The 18,279-nt window shown below is 32.9% G+C and overlaps 1 protein-coding gene across 1 annotated transcript in view; it reads left to right on the plus strand.

The window, feature by feature from the left end:
- LOC129969667 (potassium voltage-gated channel subfamily H member 1-like) overlaps positions 1 to 17,117 on the plus strand; it is a 431,779-nt gene extending 414,662 nt beyond the window's left edge. Inside the window, exons 16-18 of the mRNA XM_056084324.1 lie at positions 7,383 to 7,514; positions 12,016 to 12,257; positions 14,677 to 17,117. Coding sequence (XP_055940299.1) covers positions 7,383 to 7,514; positions 12,016 to 12,257; positions 14,677 to 15,184 — 882 coding nt within the window. The 3' untranslated portion in view covers positions 15,185 to 17,117. The remainder of the gene's footprint in view (positions 1 to 7,382; positions 7,515 to 12,015; positions 12,258 to 14,676) is intronic.
- Positions 17,118 to 18,279: the final 1,162 nt, after the last annotated feature.

The raw sequence follows: 18,279 nt of genomic DNA on the forward strand, positions 1-18,279 counted from the left end.
TTTTTTTTTTTTTACCTAAGACTGCAAAATTTAGTTTATTTGTTGTTGTTTTTACTAAGACTGAATAAACTGTTCCGGCAAACAATCTCAGTCGATGGGTCACGAAAATCATTTTTATTTTTGTGACAAGTGCCTGCTGACGTGTGTAGCACGTCATTGGCGATTCTGTGACAAAAGCCTCTCGACTTGCGTGTCACGTCTTTTCATCACAAATGGTTAAAACAAAGGCTGCAAGTCTGTCTATAGCGAGTAAAATAAATAGAAACGTGAGTTACATCACACATTACTGATGCGCCTACTCGTTGCTGATTTTCAATTATGTAGGCTAGGTAGCTACCTAGGGCCGCAAGCAGTTCGACTTTAAAATATTTTCTTACTTATCAAATAAATGTGTAAAGAATACAAATTCTATGAATTATAATACATTAGGATAATATTAACTCTTTTTCTTAATATATTCCTATATTTTCACTTATTCGATTCCTATATTTTTCACTACGTTCTGTTATGGATATTGTATTGCCATGGACCGAGCCCGCGACGTTAGGGTCCGTAGGCACATAACATAACTACTAGACAAAAGTGATCACCCCAATCCGGAGGCTGTTAACTGGCTTAAGAAGCTACCATCACATTACTCCCCTACTTTTACTATTTATATTACGTTCCCTTATAGAATATTTTTAAAAAACCAAACATCTGCTTCAATAATAATACGTGTAGTATAAAAACGTGAATTCCGAGCAATCTGAAATCGTAATAGATAAATAAAAATAAATATTCTTAAAAAGTTAATATTATAAAGTTATCTAATTATTATAAAGTTAATAAATTAAAAGAATGTTAACCAGAAATAAATCATTAGCATATTAAAAGAAGGGCTTCAAAATGTACAAAATCAAACGCACGTCTAGGTCAGCAAAATAACAAAATCCGTCACTGAATGCTATCTTCTTATGTTGTCTTTGACTATAAACTAATGTTGATTTTCTGATTTAAAATATCACTTAGTTAGTTCTGACGAAACATCTTTCTTTTTTTATTCAATTAGCAGCTTAAAACTGTAATAGTGAGTTATGAAATACTACAAAAAATATGAAGTAGAAATGGAAGATAGATGTTAGGTTTCATTTTCAATATTAATGTAAAACGGCATTACTCTTCAAATTTAAGATCCACATAACTATCTATTGAATTAAAAAATATATAAACATCGCTTTTTATTCGCTTTGTGATTGGTAGATAGCGAGTCGTCTGATCAACGAAATTTGATGTTTGCTTTGCCAGTACTGTTTGAAATATTTAATGAAAATTATTATTACATCATACTAAATACATACATAGCACTGGACGGTGAAATGATAATAAAAAAGGAAAACTTTAATTAACACCAAATTAACAGTGAGTTTAAAACAATATTACTTGTTAATCCTACTTTTAGACACACCGTTTGCGGCAGCATTAATGAATTGCCTGCCAGTTGGCTTATCTTTTTTTGAGTAACTGAATTTTTCGCTTCTCGACTAACAATCGTCTGAATCCCTAAGCAATACATGTGTTAACTCTGCATTTTTTTTAAAATTAATTGTAATAATGGGACTTCCAGATTCAGATGAAGAAAAAAATGCGAAGAAAGACCAAGCGAGAATCTGGCAATTTGAAAAGAAAACCTGCTATACTGATAGCAAAATGTCAACAATGGATTCAAAATTTAGATATTAGAGATATTCGTAAATAATATTCTCACTGTGGGGCTTTGAGTTTTGAATCGGAAGTTGGCCGATCGGAAAATTATGTTCTCATCATGGAAAGTCAGCCATCTGACTCTCCGACCCGCCACGAAGGCACACGGATTTAAACCATAAAAATGAATGACCGGACCGCCATAACAGCAACACTGGCGGGAACTGTTGTTGAGTTCTAAGGGTCATCACCGGCCACGATACAACCCTCCCCGAAGGAAGTACGCCCCATCATCGATGGGAAGAGTCAGATCCCCCACCTATTTGTGTACCCTCCAGGGTGGTGAAATCCAACCATTATGCCGGAAGCATCTCATCCTCATTTCGAGGAGCCCCCCCCCCCAGGGGGAGGGTTCTCATCATGGAAAGATAAAGCTTCCAGCATTGGTTAATGGCCAGTGGAGTGGAGTTAAAAAAACTTGCTAATTAGAACTGACGAACATCGCATATAGTATCAGACAATAACGGGATTGGTGAGCGAAAACGAGAAGGAGGGAAAACCCCTTAGTAGTACATAATAAAGCTTTTACATCCTCGTATACGTAGTTTAAATAAAGTATAGTAATTGTCGAAAAAATTCGAACGTGAGATTTTGACGAATACTCCACGTTTTAGACCCCTCTGAGTTCGAAAAGCATGTTTGGAAAATGTCCGTCTGTCTACTTGTCTGGGACAAAGATAACTCAAAAATACTTTGAGCTAGATGAATGAAATTTGGTATATTAGCTTTATTCTAAATGTGCATATTTTAATCAAATTTTGAGTGAAATCTGTTGAAAGGAAATCCATTTGTTCGGTTGTTCGAATATAAATTAACAAGATGTTACAAAACGAAGAAAGCTAGATAGATAAAATTCGGTACACAGATTTAACATCTATAGTGTAGAAGGCTGTCAAATTTTGAGCCGAATCCAACTACGAGTTGACTGTCTCGTTCTGTACTTCTAAAAACATGTAAACGCGATCGTTCAAAAAAGACGTGATTTAAATATATCATATTTGGTATGGGATTTTGTGACTACAAGGGCAGTATCGTCACGACTTTTTTCCAGCCTGTTGAGAAAAACGTATCTGAAATATAAATTCAATTACTGGTTATTATCAACGCATACCTTGGTCGCCAAATAACTCGCAAAAGATGACGCTTTGATTGCTAAATTCATTCCAAAAGTTAATATTTTAAAGCTATTTTACTCCAATGCCATGTAAGTAGGGATTGCAATACCGGACCAAAATTTCAATACCGGTATTCGGTATTTTTAAAATCTTAATACCGGGATACCGGTTTTAATACCGGTATTAAAAATTTTAGAAAAAGAAAGAATACAAGGTGTGGGTAAAAAATTGTAAGAACATTTACTATAAATTTAATCGGATATGAATTGATTATTTTCTTTTCTTCTTTTTCATTTTTAAAATCATTATAATTATGTAAATACCATAAGACATTTTCTATTTCGCTATGCCTTTCTTCTGTGCGATTTTTCAATGTAATATATAATTCTTCAGATAGTGATGTGTGCTGTTCTTTCATAATTGCAACATGAAATTTATTGTTGCATTAGCTGTTAATAAATTAAAATCTCTCCGACATAATGCCTCTATAGTCAGTTTTATTGGAAGTAGAGCTGATATAATTCTGGATATTAAGTCGAATTCACTATCTGAAACATTAATTTACAGGTTTAAGTCGATTATTGCTTTTTGGATTGGATTTCTAAATTTCAAAAATCGTTCCATCATTAGGAGTAAACAGTTCCAACGTGTTTTAGAATCTAATATTAACATATATTCTGTTTTATTTTCAGTTAGTATATATTATAGTAATATATCCTTTTTATAGGGGAACGTTTAAATATCTTAACAATTTTTTGAACTTTATAAATTATAGGAAGCAATTCTTGATAGGCTAATATTTCATCCTCATTAGCAATATCTTCTTCAACAATTAGATTGTCATTATCTTCATTGTCAATATCAATATCACTGTTACTCTCTTCAAAGTTGGAATCCGAAGTTTCTATATCCACAGTATTTGGATTCTTTTGTTCTTTATTTTTTTGGTATAATACATCTATTACTCCTAATTGAATTTCATGAGCATAGCACGACAGCTGATTTGCACCAATCACCTTTCCAACTTTTTTCATAACTGTTGCTCCATTAGTCGTTATGGATACAATATCTTCTTTCAGGGATAATCCATGCTTCGCTAATTTAGATTTAAGCAATTAATTAATCCATTAATTAGCTAATTAATTCCGTCAGTTAAAAGACATAAAAACAAAAACGTATACTATTTTGCTATGTTGGCAATCCCTGAACATATAGTGGAGACAATTTAAAAAATTTCTAGTAAATACCGAAAAACCGGTATTTAAACTTGTGAATACCGGTATTACAAAATTATAAAATGGCTCAAAATACCGGTATTCGGTATCCCGGTATACCGGTATTGCAATCCCTACATGTAAGGCATTCTCTGCCATGAAACATTTGTTAGGGAGTATGCTAGAAAGTTTTTTTTTCTCCCACTGGTTTGAATCGGCAACAAAATTTTAAAAGTATTAAATCTCAAATATATTAATATTGTTACGAATCCTTGATGCGGCTTCCCTGCATAGTGGGTTCCATAGGAGATCCCAGATCTTGGCGACCATTTGGCGACTTGGCGACGAATTTGGCGACTTTGGCGCCAAAATAGATTATACCCGAAACATCGAGAATTTTCCCGATCCGTCCAGTAGGAACGGAGTTACGCCTCGAACGTTCCTGATTGGCTGAGAGGCTTCTAGCCCCGCCTCCTGAGACCTATAAAAGGAAGCACCCGCAGCTGCCGAGCAGCGGTGAATTGAGGAGAAGTCGGAAGCGACAGAATAGAGTGAATCAGAGTCGTCGTGGGGAATTGAGTCGTGACTCAGTAGTGGTAGAGTAGTCGGAAGCGACAGAGTAGAGTCGTCGGGATCGACGGGGAAGAACGAGTCTTCCAGCGAAAGTGGTAGTCGTGGACCAGTGGAGTCGAAGAGTAGTGCTGAACTAAGCTGTGTGCTACTGTTTGTTGTAGTAGAGTTTTGTACGCTGCTGTGTATGCTGTTGTATGCTGCACGTCTCGGCTGAAGATAATCGTCTTCTGTGCTGTATATAGTTGTCGTCTTTGTGCTGTCCTGTGTGTCTTCGTGTAAATAAACGCCGTTGTTTCATTTTCTACTGCCGCCTGATGATTGAGTGTTCTCCACACCATATAACCCCCACTATCCAAACGAACCTCGGAAATTTTGTAACAATATCTTTCTGTTGAAATAATATCTTGATTGTTATCTAAAGATATGCCATTTTATGAAAAACTAATAAAGACAAGGGGGAAAAAAGAGTTAAATACTAAAGATAAAGATTGCAATTCTTATAGATATATGAAAAAAAATGCTTAATCATCATATATTTTGTTCTTACTGTCTTTTTTGACAAAATAAGTGGTAATATCAGCTGCCTTAAAGTACAAATACTAGGATCAAATTATATTTCTAGTCCTTTTATGTGTGAAATGAAATCAAACTCGGTCGTTTGAGAAAGAATATGTTTTAATTAGTTACAGCGCTGAAAGAAAGAACAAGCTTGTCAAGTGCATAACTTCGTCATTCAAAGAAAATAAATGGCAATCAAGTTAATTAATTCTGAAAGTGTTAGCAAATTCTTGCGAACTTGCAAAGACGAAAGCGAATACTTCGTACTTCTAAAGTGAAAACTTATTTGCTGTCAACAACTTTCAAAGAAAAATCTTAGATGAACAAAAATCAAAGAATTGCAACTTTTTCCTTCAGTATCGGGAAAACAAATTAAATGTTTCCAGATGTCTCGTTTTTTATAAATGGATAGAATTTTGTTCTTTTTTTTTTTTTTTTTTTTTGGTGTAAGTAATTCTTTTAAGTGAACAGTTTACGACGGAAATGTGATTTTTTATGGTTTTACTTAATTTTGCTTTTTTTTTTTCAAAAAAGAATAGTCATTTAAGATGTCTTTGTTTGAAGTTTTCATGCATTTAAGTATATTTTTGATAAGATCAATAACATCTATGGAATCTTCTATCTATTAAAGTAGTTTTAGTTAAGACTGGACATAATCAGTGTCTGAGGAAAGAAATGCACACAACGTTGAAATCTTTATTGCAGAATGGTCAACTATTTATTGTTTGTTATATTAAAAATAGTTTTTGTTTAGAAATGGAAGTGCAAGAGACAATAAATTTAGCAAACTACTTTTTATAAACAAACACAAAAAATAAAAATTAAAAAAACACCTAAAAAAGATGGAAAATTTTCTTATTTTAATTGTTTTATTCGCTAGTTTTTATTCGTTATTATAAATGTTATGGACACAACAGATTTCAATTGAAAAATCTTGAAATCAAATTTTACTCACATTCACTACCAGATGGCGTTCCTTGTGTAAAATTAAAATATTTTCTTTTGTGTGATAAATACTTTTATAATATTTATCAGTCGTTTAATTGAATATAGTGATACTACATATTGAATGCAATTATACATAATATTAGTGTAATTGAAATAATGCCTTGCCATCGATAATAAGCATCTATATAGAAATCCAAAATCCTGTCACATCGGGAAAACAATGGCAAACGAACTATGAAATTCTATTTTTACAAACATGAAACAAATCAAGTCGAATAAAAGTGCATAAAGAATTTTTTTAAAAAGAAAAGACATTCATATTGTTACGAAATTTCCGGGTTCGTTTGGATAGTGGGAGTTATATGGTGTGGAGAACGTTCAATCAGCAGGCGGCAGTAGAAAATAAAACAACGACGTTTATTTACACGAAGACACACAGGACAGCACAAAGACGACAACTATATACAGCACAGAAGACGATTATCTTCAGCCGAGACGTGCAGCATACAACAGCATACACAGCAGTATACAAAACAGCATAAACAGTGGCATACAACAAGTCTCTACTGTAGACAGTAGCGCACAGCTTAGTTCAGCACTACCTTCACTCCGTTGCTGCTCCGCTTATCTCTAGAAGGCCAGTTCTTTACCGTCGATCCCGAATACGACGACTTCACTGGTCCACGACGACCAATTCACCACCACTCCCCGGCAGCTGCAGCTCCTTTTATAGGTCTTAGGAGACGGGGCTAGAAGCCTCTCAACATTCAGGAACGTTCGAGGCGTAACTCGGTTCCTACTGGACGGATCGGGAAAATTCTCGATGTTTCGGGTATAATCTATTTTGGCGCCAAAGTCGCCAAATGTTCGCCAAGCTCTGGAATCTCCTATGGAACCCACTATGCTGGGAAGCCGCATCAAGGATTCGTAACAATATCTATCTATATCTATTAATGCCGTGCTTTATAAATAAATATTGATCCTTTTTACCATTCCAGATGGAAAGTTTATGAATGTTATAATTGTAAAAGAATAATTTATATTGATTATTTTCCTAACTGAACTACCTTTCAATATTTTCTTCTGTGTTATAAATATTTTGACAATATACAATGTAGATTTTTCTTACAAAAAGAAATGGTCCTTTAAATCGATGAAAGCACAAAGAACTATTTTAATGCTCCATAATAGTCACATTTTGCCTGATTTGACCTGAATATCTATCTTTCAGGAGACCTTCAAGACAGAGGACGTCCAAGAAGAAAAGCATCCGTCAACCCCAGTCGAAAAATCTTCCCCTCCAAACAAACCGTCAGAGGATTCGGCCGTCAGCAGCATGGACATTCCAACACCTGTAGATTTTGTAAGTGAATTGAACTGGAATATTTAGAATTTAAAAAAAATTAATATAATGGAAAAGCGAACGAAAACTTTCTTTCAAAATTATAATTTGTATGTTGTGAATTTCTTAGAATTATTCCGCTTTTAAAAATAAAACATATGCTCTGTATAATTCTAAAGATTTTTTTTTATGAAAACAAAATTGAAATATTACCCGTGCAATGAGCAGACGATAATTAAGCTACATATATTTTTCGAGAAACATTTGCGAAAAGAAACTAATCATATTTAATATCGGGGTAAATATGATCGTTTGCTTGAATGAATGAATATTTTTAAGTATAATGAAATACCAATTTCGCCATGTAAACATATTTATAATTAAATTCATTCTTCTTCTCTTGTTTAAATGAGATAAAAAAAACTTTATAAAATTCAATTTTCCAATAAAAAATTCAATTAAATGACTTGTTTATCATCGAATTGCATTAATAAAACTATTGGAACTTTAATAATATTTGAAATAATAAAGATTTTATATTCACTCTAAAGCAAAATAATTGTTACAGAAAATTCCGACTTAGTCTGGCCTTTCTGCCTTTGTTCTCCAAAACTATTCAACTTCTGATAAAAATTACATGCCTGTATTCAAGGTGTAAATATATATATTTTTTTATTATTTTAATCTTTGGATCCTGAAATCCTATCGAAAATTTCTATCTGGATAGATACTTTTTAATTTTCAGAATTTCAGAATGAGAAAACATATTTTGTTTTTCTTATCAATTCATTGTAATTCTAATTAAAAGCAGACGCATTTTTAATTAGTACTGAATTAATTGGAAATTCATAATTAAATAAAAGAGTAGCTACAGATTCTTCAGCGAATGAATTTTGAATTTTTATTATTTCATTATTATTAATAAACTGGATAAAAGAATTTTTTTTAAATAATGCATATTTGTTATACTAAATTAATGAAATGACCCAATATTTGCCATGCGAGCATAAAATATCAAAAACAGTTGCAAATATTTTAACTTATTGTTTTTACGTGACAAAGAATTCTGAACAAAATGCATTTTCTATCAACCGTTTTCTAGCTAAATGTGCCCGTCAAAGTGAATTAGAATATATTTTGACTTTATTTTCTTCTTTATTGGATACAAAGTATGAGAAGAGAAAGTATTGTAATCGTTGAAAATTTTGAACTCGACGCCTTTTCGAATCTCCACGTTCAAATCTCACAGAATCCAAAAAGTACTTTTTTTAGAAACGCATCTCTCTATCTGTGAACACGATAAATCCCAAACGGTTTGAGCTAGACGGGTGAAATATGTTGCCTTTATACCAAATTTGTAAATTTCTGTCAAATGTTGAATAAAATCCATTCAGAGGAATTCTGTCTGTCCGATTGTGCAAGTGAACACAATAATAACAAAATGTAAAAATCTAAATAGATAAAATTTGTTGTTAGATATGCTCATTTTCTTCTCAGCCCACTTTATCCTAAAGTAGGATCTGCATTTATGTAAGCTGTCAAAGTTTCGCATGCGCCAGCTCCTTGACGTTTACGTCACATGCATTCTATATGATTGAAGATCCTTCCGATGCTGTTCCTAAGTTTCTTTCGTGTTATCAGTTAACCATAACCATTTACAATAATTTCTTCGTGCATGTGTTGCTGTAGAAATAAATGCTTTTCATGTTTTGCAAAATTCCCTGCGTAAATCTCCAACATTTGTTACACAAGCTTAGCATAAATAATACAGATTCGTTCACATTTGGAGCCAAATGTGTTGAATGGTTTGATCATCTGTCGGTCAATATATTTTCAAGCATGCAAACACGATAACTCAAAACACAATGAATGGAGCAAAAGAAATTTGGTTGGTGATCTTGTAAATACAGTTGTAGTTCTATGCCAAATTTGGCTTCAATCAGATGGAAAAAAAGTATCCAACATATGCATTCGATTTTCTGGTATTTGTATAATAACTACATGTCAGCAATTAATCGCCAATGATTGGCGCGCTACATTGACGCCAGAGTTTGATATCTTGTAACTATTGTTCGCCAAAGCCATGCAATTAAAACACAATTTCCATCCAGTCAAATGTCCATTGTTCACTGTGATTTTTCCATATTCTTTATATCTATTTCCATATCCTTCCATATATGTGTGGAATCGTATCTGCTGCTTTCCCTCAAAAACACTTAACAACTTTTCTGTAAAATTGGCCCTATAAGTTTTAGAAGACGTACATCGGGCATATTTCATGCACACACGGAAATTGCGAAATAATCATCAGATTATTAAATGATGTCATTTTAAACTATCGGGAGTTGTCTCTATAAAGCCTTCTCACATACGCTCTAATAAAGGTGTTATCCCAGAGAACGACTGGCATGGCATTTGTGTACAATAGTTACGATATATTAACCTTTGGCGTGAATTTAGCATTTTCACTGAATCTACCGTGCCATCCTTGACGAGTCCTTGGCATGTGATTAGTAGTATCCGGAAATCGAATTTGGGTTTAGACCCATTTTTCTCAATCGATTGAATCAAAAGTTTAACACAGAACTACAGTTGCAGTCACAAAGTCATATACCAAATTGTATATAACTAACTCATTGAGTCTTTGAGTTATCACGTGTACATGCTTCTGAAAGTACAGACCTTCAACCCCTTGTCGGTGTTTGTTCAAAATTTGAAAGGTGTCTAGACCATCAACACCATATTAAGTGGACCATCTTGCGTGTTCAAATCACGTCCGGGTCACCACTTGTGGGGGTATGGAATGATTCCTCCACTGAAAATATTCAGAGCTTCAAGAAACAACGCAACGGCATTTTTAACAAGGAACGAGAGTATTGCCTATGTAAACATAGCAATTTAAGCCGCGCAACACTTCATCCATATCCCCACATGTCTAGACCATCGACATTATTTCTGTGTATCTGTTACCGTTAAAGTATGAAATCCGTTATTTTATAGAATACCTAGTTATTCCATGAAATAACTGATCGTGTCCGTTAAAGTGTACAACTCTCTTGTATTCCATGGTTTAACTAGTTATTTCATAGAATAACAATCTGCAGCCCATTAAAGTGTAAAATAATCTATATCATATATCTAGCAGTATATATAACATGAAGTTCAGCAGAAAATCTGCAAATTGTGTTTTAATGAACTTAATGTTCAAAGAGAAAGAAAAAAGTCTAAAAAAATGTTTAGAAATTCAAGCGAAAAAGATGAAATTAATGTCGGATAAATCTCATTCTGAAGCCTCTGTGGGGTTTACCGTCCGTATCCCAGTGCTTGAAGTTGGCAGAGGAAAAGGTGATGCCAAATCTATTTTAGCTATCATCATAAAAATAACCGAAGAAGGATTTTTCCAATTGGGCACAAGAAACGGCCGCATAAAACAATTATATTCCCGATCCCAGTTCAGTGTCTGCGAACAAAAATTAATTAAAATCGAAGAAGTACCGGATGTAGAAATATCGCTCCGTTCGGTTCAAAGCTCCGGTACAGCTCAAAGTTTAGGTACTGGTCAGGGATTTAAAAAATGTTCGTGTAAAACCCAGTGTGTCAACAAAAAATGTTTTTGTTTTAGAAATAATGTTCTTTGTAATTCCAAGTGTCATTTTAGTAATCCTTGTTGTAACAAATGATTTTATTATACGTTTCCATAAAAACCATTTATACGCTGCATAAATGAGATAAATTGCTTCTTTTTCATTTTAATTGTCTATCATTAGTTTAATTTCATTTTAGATAAATTGTTTATTTTACACTTTAACTGTCTCTCATTAGTTAATTTATAGAATACCTAGTTATTTCATAGAATAACTAATTAAAGTGTCAAATTAATAACATATCACACACTTTAACGCACACAATCAGTTATTTCATGGAATAACTAGGCATTCTATGAAATAACTGCATTATATACCTTAACGGTAACATAGATCTCTTCGTTTTGCAGTTATCGTATTAAATTATATTTGAACAGCCGGACAGATAGACTTCCTCTAAGCGGATTTTACTCAAAATCTGACAGAAATTTACAAGTTTGGTATAATGATCATATGCCATATTTCATCGGTCAAGACCAAAGCATTTTTGAGTTATCTTTGTCACAGATAGACAGACTGACATTCTTCAAAAATGTGCTTTTCAAGTACAAGAAAGTCAAAAACTCATGAAGATTCGTCAAAATCTCGAGACTCGATTACTAGACTTTCTCTATACTACATATACGAGAAAGTAAAAAATAAAATTACATATTTCAATGCTAATTGAATGGGGGGGAGGGAAACCAGACGTAATTTTTTTTTTATTTATCACTCTATGAGAAGGACATATGGAACATTTGAAACAATTCCAAGAAAAAAAAAGATTTTTTTTTTATGATGTATTGTTTATTTTTACCATAGTAATATTTTTGCAATGTAGTGAGTTTCAAGCCTGATGATGATTTTGTCATTACCGAATATTCTTTCCTTCTCTTCAGATGTCGGACGTGAAGTTTGAAGAGGAAGATATGTGGCTGGTGGAATTTCCTCCCAATCTTCCTGTGGCAGCGAAGCCCGCAGAAAAGCGCTCCCGGCTGAGACGCCACTCCAGCGTGGAGGTGGGCCACGAAATACCCTTCCGGCTGGCGGCCCAGAAGCCCCCCGCCGAAAATTTCCTCCACCCCACCATGTACGGAGACCCACAGATCTCCCCGCGCAGGTTCAGCGAATCCCAGGCCAGGTGGGTGACATTTCTCACAAAATCTAATTTCACTCAGCAGTTTTCCTGCTTAGGTCTTTGTTTTAATTACGGGGGACCCCAAGGTGATGAATTGCAGCGAAGGAATTGTGCACGAGGCGCGTGATTTGTACTTTGCGTGTCTTCTGTCGGAACAGCGTTTGTCTGCTTATTAACATTTGGGACAAATTTTTCCATATCTATACTCTTTTCTTTGAACAGATTTTTAGTTGAATTTTGTTTGTTTTTAACAAATTCTGGGATTTTAACAGGGCTACCTCATTTGATTAATCGGATAGTAGTAACGCATTACTGATCCAATGAGCCTAAAATCTTACAAAAAAATGTCTAATTATTATCTCTATTAATAATAAAGGTATCTCTTTCTGTCTTTCTGTCTGTGCGTGAGTACATCAGAACGATTTTTTTTTAATATTATACACAAAAATTATTTATAAATCATCTTAAAATTGAAAACATTACAACGATATCCATTTTTGCCGTATAATTTGTTTCTATTTTTAATCACTTTAAAAGAAACTTTAACTGCAGTTTAAAATAATATATTCCATTGTTGAAGCGAAACTCAATATTGCTACTAATATTATACTTTTGCTTTTTTTTGTTGTTGTTGTTGTTCCAATATTGATCAAGATATGAAGATTCGCCTTATTTTTCCATGTTGAATAGGTTTAGTATATGCAAAGCAAGCTTTTAATAAAAGTTTGTAGTTTTCCGCATTGTTCCAAAAATATTATTGCTCAAAAAATGAATTTTACGTCGTTTTCAAATTTTGAAAATAAAGCATCAGAAGGATCCTTTTAAATACTGTTCGTTTCAGTATTCTCAGATAATCACTTTTCGGCGATTCTAGCTCACTAAGGGGTGACACACGGAAGGATGCCGGCGTCCTGGCATAGGGGTAGCACGTCTTCCCCGTGATCTGGGCGTCCCGGGTTCGAATCCCGGTTGTTCATCTGTGTTCTATCTGTGAGGTGTGTGAATGTGCCCCCCGATAAAATGGGGTTGTGCAAGCGAATGTGCGAGTTTCATCTTCATATGAGCTAGAAGTCAGACTTCTACCCTCGGGTGGTCAGCGGTCTTTACCCTCAGAAGCTACTGCACCCCCTTTCCTTGGTAACGCGGACGCGACATCATCATCATCATCACACGAAAGGATGTACGCCATTTCCGGAATTTACTTTATTGTTAAATGGAAACATCTCCTCCTTTCCTCTTACCCCTATTTTGCCGGATTAAACCCATCCTAACGCTTGCACAAAAGCGCGGAGAGTTTTAGAATCAGTTGGCAAACAATACTTGTGTAGTTTACATGACGAATAAAAAAATAAAGCTGCAGATTCACGAAAATTAAAAGACGAATATACCTCACATTAATCTTTTTAATAGAGCTATAATTCTATGGGACTGTCTCCACTGGAAAGGTCCAGGTAATAACAGAACATTTGAATAATAATTAAAATAACACAGCTTTAACGTCTAACCGTTTGAAGGAATCACAGACACAAAGACATATCTACACGATTTAATTGAAATTAAATATAATCAATAACTCAGTAAGCAAACTGATCACTAAAGGCGATTGGAACAATGAATTAGGTAGCCGAAAGGTGATAGATACTAAATACATAGTATTGTATCAAATTTAATTTTTTATCACATTATGGAGCGCTTTATTAAAGAGTATAGGTACACAAATTTTTAGTTAAAGTGCTAAACAGGTCCAAATTTAATAATAAAGACTTTGATTTCAAATCAATCATGCCAAAATGTCTTTTGCATGTCAGATGTTTTTAACAGCAATTTATGATTGTTTATAATATATGACAGTTTATAATTAATTAATAACATAAAGAATAACTCAATATGTATAAAAGTTGGATGTACTTTCTCAAAAACAAAGACTGTATGATTAAGAAAGAAAACTGTCGAGATCCGTTAAATACGTTAGTTATTTTCGCATATATTTCAACCACAGATATTATACTGATGTTACAAAAAAAAAAAAAAAAAAAAAAAAATGTTAGTATTCAATGGATCATATTCGTGGCATTCTTCAATATATAATGGAATGAAACAATAAAATTTGAAACTAAAAACTATAATATCCTTCCATTAAATTCATTCCTTTGACTACGTTATCACAGGAGAATGAATAAAATTTAGTATGTTCCTGGCATTCGATGTATTTATGAATTTATCAGAAACATGACGAAAATTGATGAACGTGGTAAAATATTAATTTATCAGAATCATGACTAAAGTGTGAATTTATCAGAAACATGACTAAAATGTGAATTTATCAGAAATTTCAGTAGTTTGAAATTATGTCTCTTTGGGTCAGTTTCTAAAAGAGTATATAAATGTTTTTATATTTTCATTCCTTTTCTTCTTTAAACAGGCCAGATGTCGTCCCCCTGAATAAATCCTTTGCAGCGAAGGTGAGACGCGTCCTCGCCAAAGTGAGGGTGAACCGCGATTCTGATGACCAATCCTCTTCAGAGACATCCTCGCCGCAATCCAGCTACAAATGGCCACAAGTGATCACCAAAACTGAAGACAAGAAAGCCAGGAGATCCAGCACAGGATCCACCAACCTGTCGTCGCTCTTCCAACAGAAGAGTGGGCCGAGCAGCAAACGATTCCAGAGTAGCTCCTCTGAATCTGGAGAGAATTCGAACCGAAGATACGGCAGCGACGGCAACCCCATAGTGAAGAGAATCCTGCCCACCATAACAGAATCCAGCAGTTTCGATAGCCTGAGGGATTCACCCCTGATGCAGCATGCCACCACTCAACCGGTGGTCAGCATGCCGAATCTAGATAGCGAAAACTTGACAGTGGTCATCGATATGACAGGAGCAGCAGCCCAAGATGATTCGTCCCTGAACAGCGTGATTGTGGAATGAAGAACACAACGATTTTGTGTTGTTTTTTTAGCTGAACGCTTTCGCTTTTTATGAGCAGACTCGCAACAGTCGTGTAATCCAGGTCGTCATTCCTAACTCTGGACTCTTCTTCAAAAGCAACAATAACAAAACACTTGAAACCATAACTAGCCGAATAATTGAATCCAACAAAATTGATTTAATGGATCTGATGATCGTACCTAACTTTATCTTTTAAGTGAATAATTTGGCGATTTATTGGCTAAATGGGGCCAATTTTCGAAGAATTCTGGAATTTTGTCATCCATAGGAAGGTTCTGTATTCAAACCATGCTTGCAGTGGGAAAATGCTATATATGAAGTCATAGAATGACGGTGGAAAACAGTCTCCATCAAGTAAGATTTCATTAATGAATATGAGAAAGCAATTTAGCACGGAAAACCAACAAATAATGTAAATAGAGGATATTATTTTTCCTGGGATATAAATATTTACATTTCAATCCGCGTATTAAGAATAGACCTCGATATTTAAAACTAGGGTACTTTTTCATTAACGGGGCAGCAGTTGTCACCACGGACAAATAGTGGCGCGAAATAAAATATGAGTAAAATGACAACGACGCATTATAAAAAAAAATTGCATAAGAAATTGTGCGCCAATTTTCGTGGATAGGATTACATGGAAAGTAAGTCATAGTCGGCTGCTGTTTCGGTAAAGGAAAAATACCAAAATTAGCTAATATTACAAATAAAATAAAACTAAAAAGTACAAGTGAAAGAATTAGTAATATTATGTTTCACGCACGGGGCAGAATTTTTTTTAAAAGAGTGGTTAGCAGTACAACATCAACTTTTTAACAAGTTAAAGAAGTCCAATCCATTCTATTTTGATAAAACCCTTCCTTCCAAAATACTTAGCATAACACTCTAGGGTAGGGTTAGTTATAATTTATTATTTATTGATATTTCATACGAAATAAATGCTTATTCTACTCTTTCAAATTAGAGCTGAAAAGAAGTGAAGAGAGACCCATTTTAGCAAAGAAAATTGAATGAGCTTCAAAGGAATGAACAAAGTACTTTTACTTAACTTGTTAACTCAAAACAATATGACGAACATACAAAACTATGTACAAAAGAAATAATCAGTGCCAAATTTATAAAAACTATGTTTACTAATCAAACGGTTTAAATAAGAGACATTTACAGTCTCTGGAAACATTTTTTTAACTTAAATTTTTATACATATCACATCCTCATATTATCTATTGTATACAATTTTGTTTCAAATTTACAAATATCAAACAAAAAGTTTTAAAATATTTTTTCGTTTAAATGGAAAGTTTTTCTAAAAGCAATTATGAACTAATGAGGTAAGGTTACAAGATGATAAAACAAACATTAACCAGACCCTTTCCAATTATTAAGCAAACACTATAAAAAAAAAATTGGTAGATGAAATTTTTGGTAGTTATAAGCACACTGCAAGAAATAATTATTATAGTTTCTACAAGCATTTCTATTAAAAAATTTTTTATTCGAATTCAAATTAAAACTTTCCAGTTAAATTACTATTTGTTAGTAGGAGAAAAATGGCAAAAAAAAAAATCATTTATGGTTTTGTGAAAAATGATTCCATGCTTAAAACTCATTTATTCCAAATTAATTAATTGCATTCAAAAATAATTAAAATTCATTCATTTGGATCTAAATAAAGTTGCCATCGAAGCACCTTCAACTCCACTTCAGCCCAAATTAAAAGAAATGCATAGAAAACAGATTAATTGATTTTTAAGTTTACTTCCTTGCATTTATTTATTTCTCATTTATTTATATCTAAATAATTTTTGTTGAAAAAAAGTAAAGGTTAAATAAACTGAAAATGAGTTTGTGATTTACATTAAAGTATTTGATAGTAATTTTTCCTTAAGAAACCTTAAATGGATTATTCAAAGAGATGAAAATTTATTTAGGGTTATAAATTTTTCTTGATGTTCACGCCATTAAAAATTATCCAATAAGTTGATTTTTTTTATCTCAAAAGTTAAAAGAAGAAAAAAAGTAAATTTAAGTTTTTCCTACTAAAATTCGATAATTTAAAAAAATAATTTGAAATTGAATTTTCAAATTTCGCATATGAAATATATGTATATACTTTTATAAGACTTTACAGGCACATTTCTATAAAAGTTCTTGATCTAGAGATTATGATTTTATAAAAGAAGCATTTAACTTAGAAATTAACCAGATACAAATGAAAAGCCGGAAGACTTCACAATGTTTTTTTAAAAATTTTAACTCTAACTTAAGTCAACAAAGAAAATGTCTTACAAATTTTCACGCAAAAATAAATAAATAATAAAACATTTTTTTTTAAACCATGGAATGAAGCTTCATTTTGTCATGCATTTTTGTTTTAAATTCAATTTTATAATAGGATGGTCTACTCAATTATGTTAAAAGAGCCATGATAAAACTCACTTTTATTGTATAGATTTCACTATTGTTTTAAACTATGGAATTTATATCATAGAGCTGTAAGTGCTATATATGGCTAAGACCAATTCAACTTCCAAATTTGGTGCAAAAATAGTTTTTATTCAGTATTTATTCAATTTAAGGTATTTAAGATTCAACATAATCATATGTTGAATGAACCATACATGTTCCTCATGATAATTTTATTTAATATCAGTTAAATATTGCAATAAAATTAGTCTACAGAATGATTCAAAATAATATTAATAAAATCTAAAAGAAACAAGGAAAAGAAGTCATTAATGCATTCCAGAAACTTTAATAATCTTGTCTCCTAACGATACTATTAATTTTAAGAAAAATCATGAATGTAATTTTTAAGAAAAATTATAGGCATGAATTAATGCCTATGTAAAAATTTCTTTCTATTTCACAAATCAAAATGTATGTAAAAGTGACATTTAAATCTTTACCTGTATCAATTATATAAAGAAAACATCACTGCTAAATCGAATAGTGCACCTCTAAAATTCCATCAATATCTCAGATGCATTCAAATCCCAATATGACACTTTCCAATTAAATCTTTGCAAGGCAAAATAGGAATCTCATTTAAACCATTTAAAAATAATTTG

The sequence above is a fragment of the Argiope bruennichi genome, chromosome 5, assembly GCF_947563725.1.
Source record: "Argiope bruennichi chromosome 5, qqArgBrue1.1, whole genome shotgun sequence".
Classification (NCBI taxonomy): Eukaryota; Metazoa; Arthropoda; class Arachnida; order Araneae; family Araneidae; genus Argiope; species Argiope bruennichi.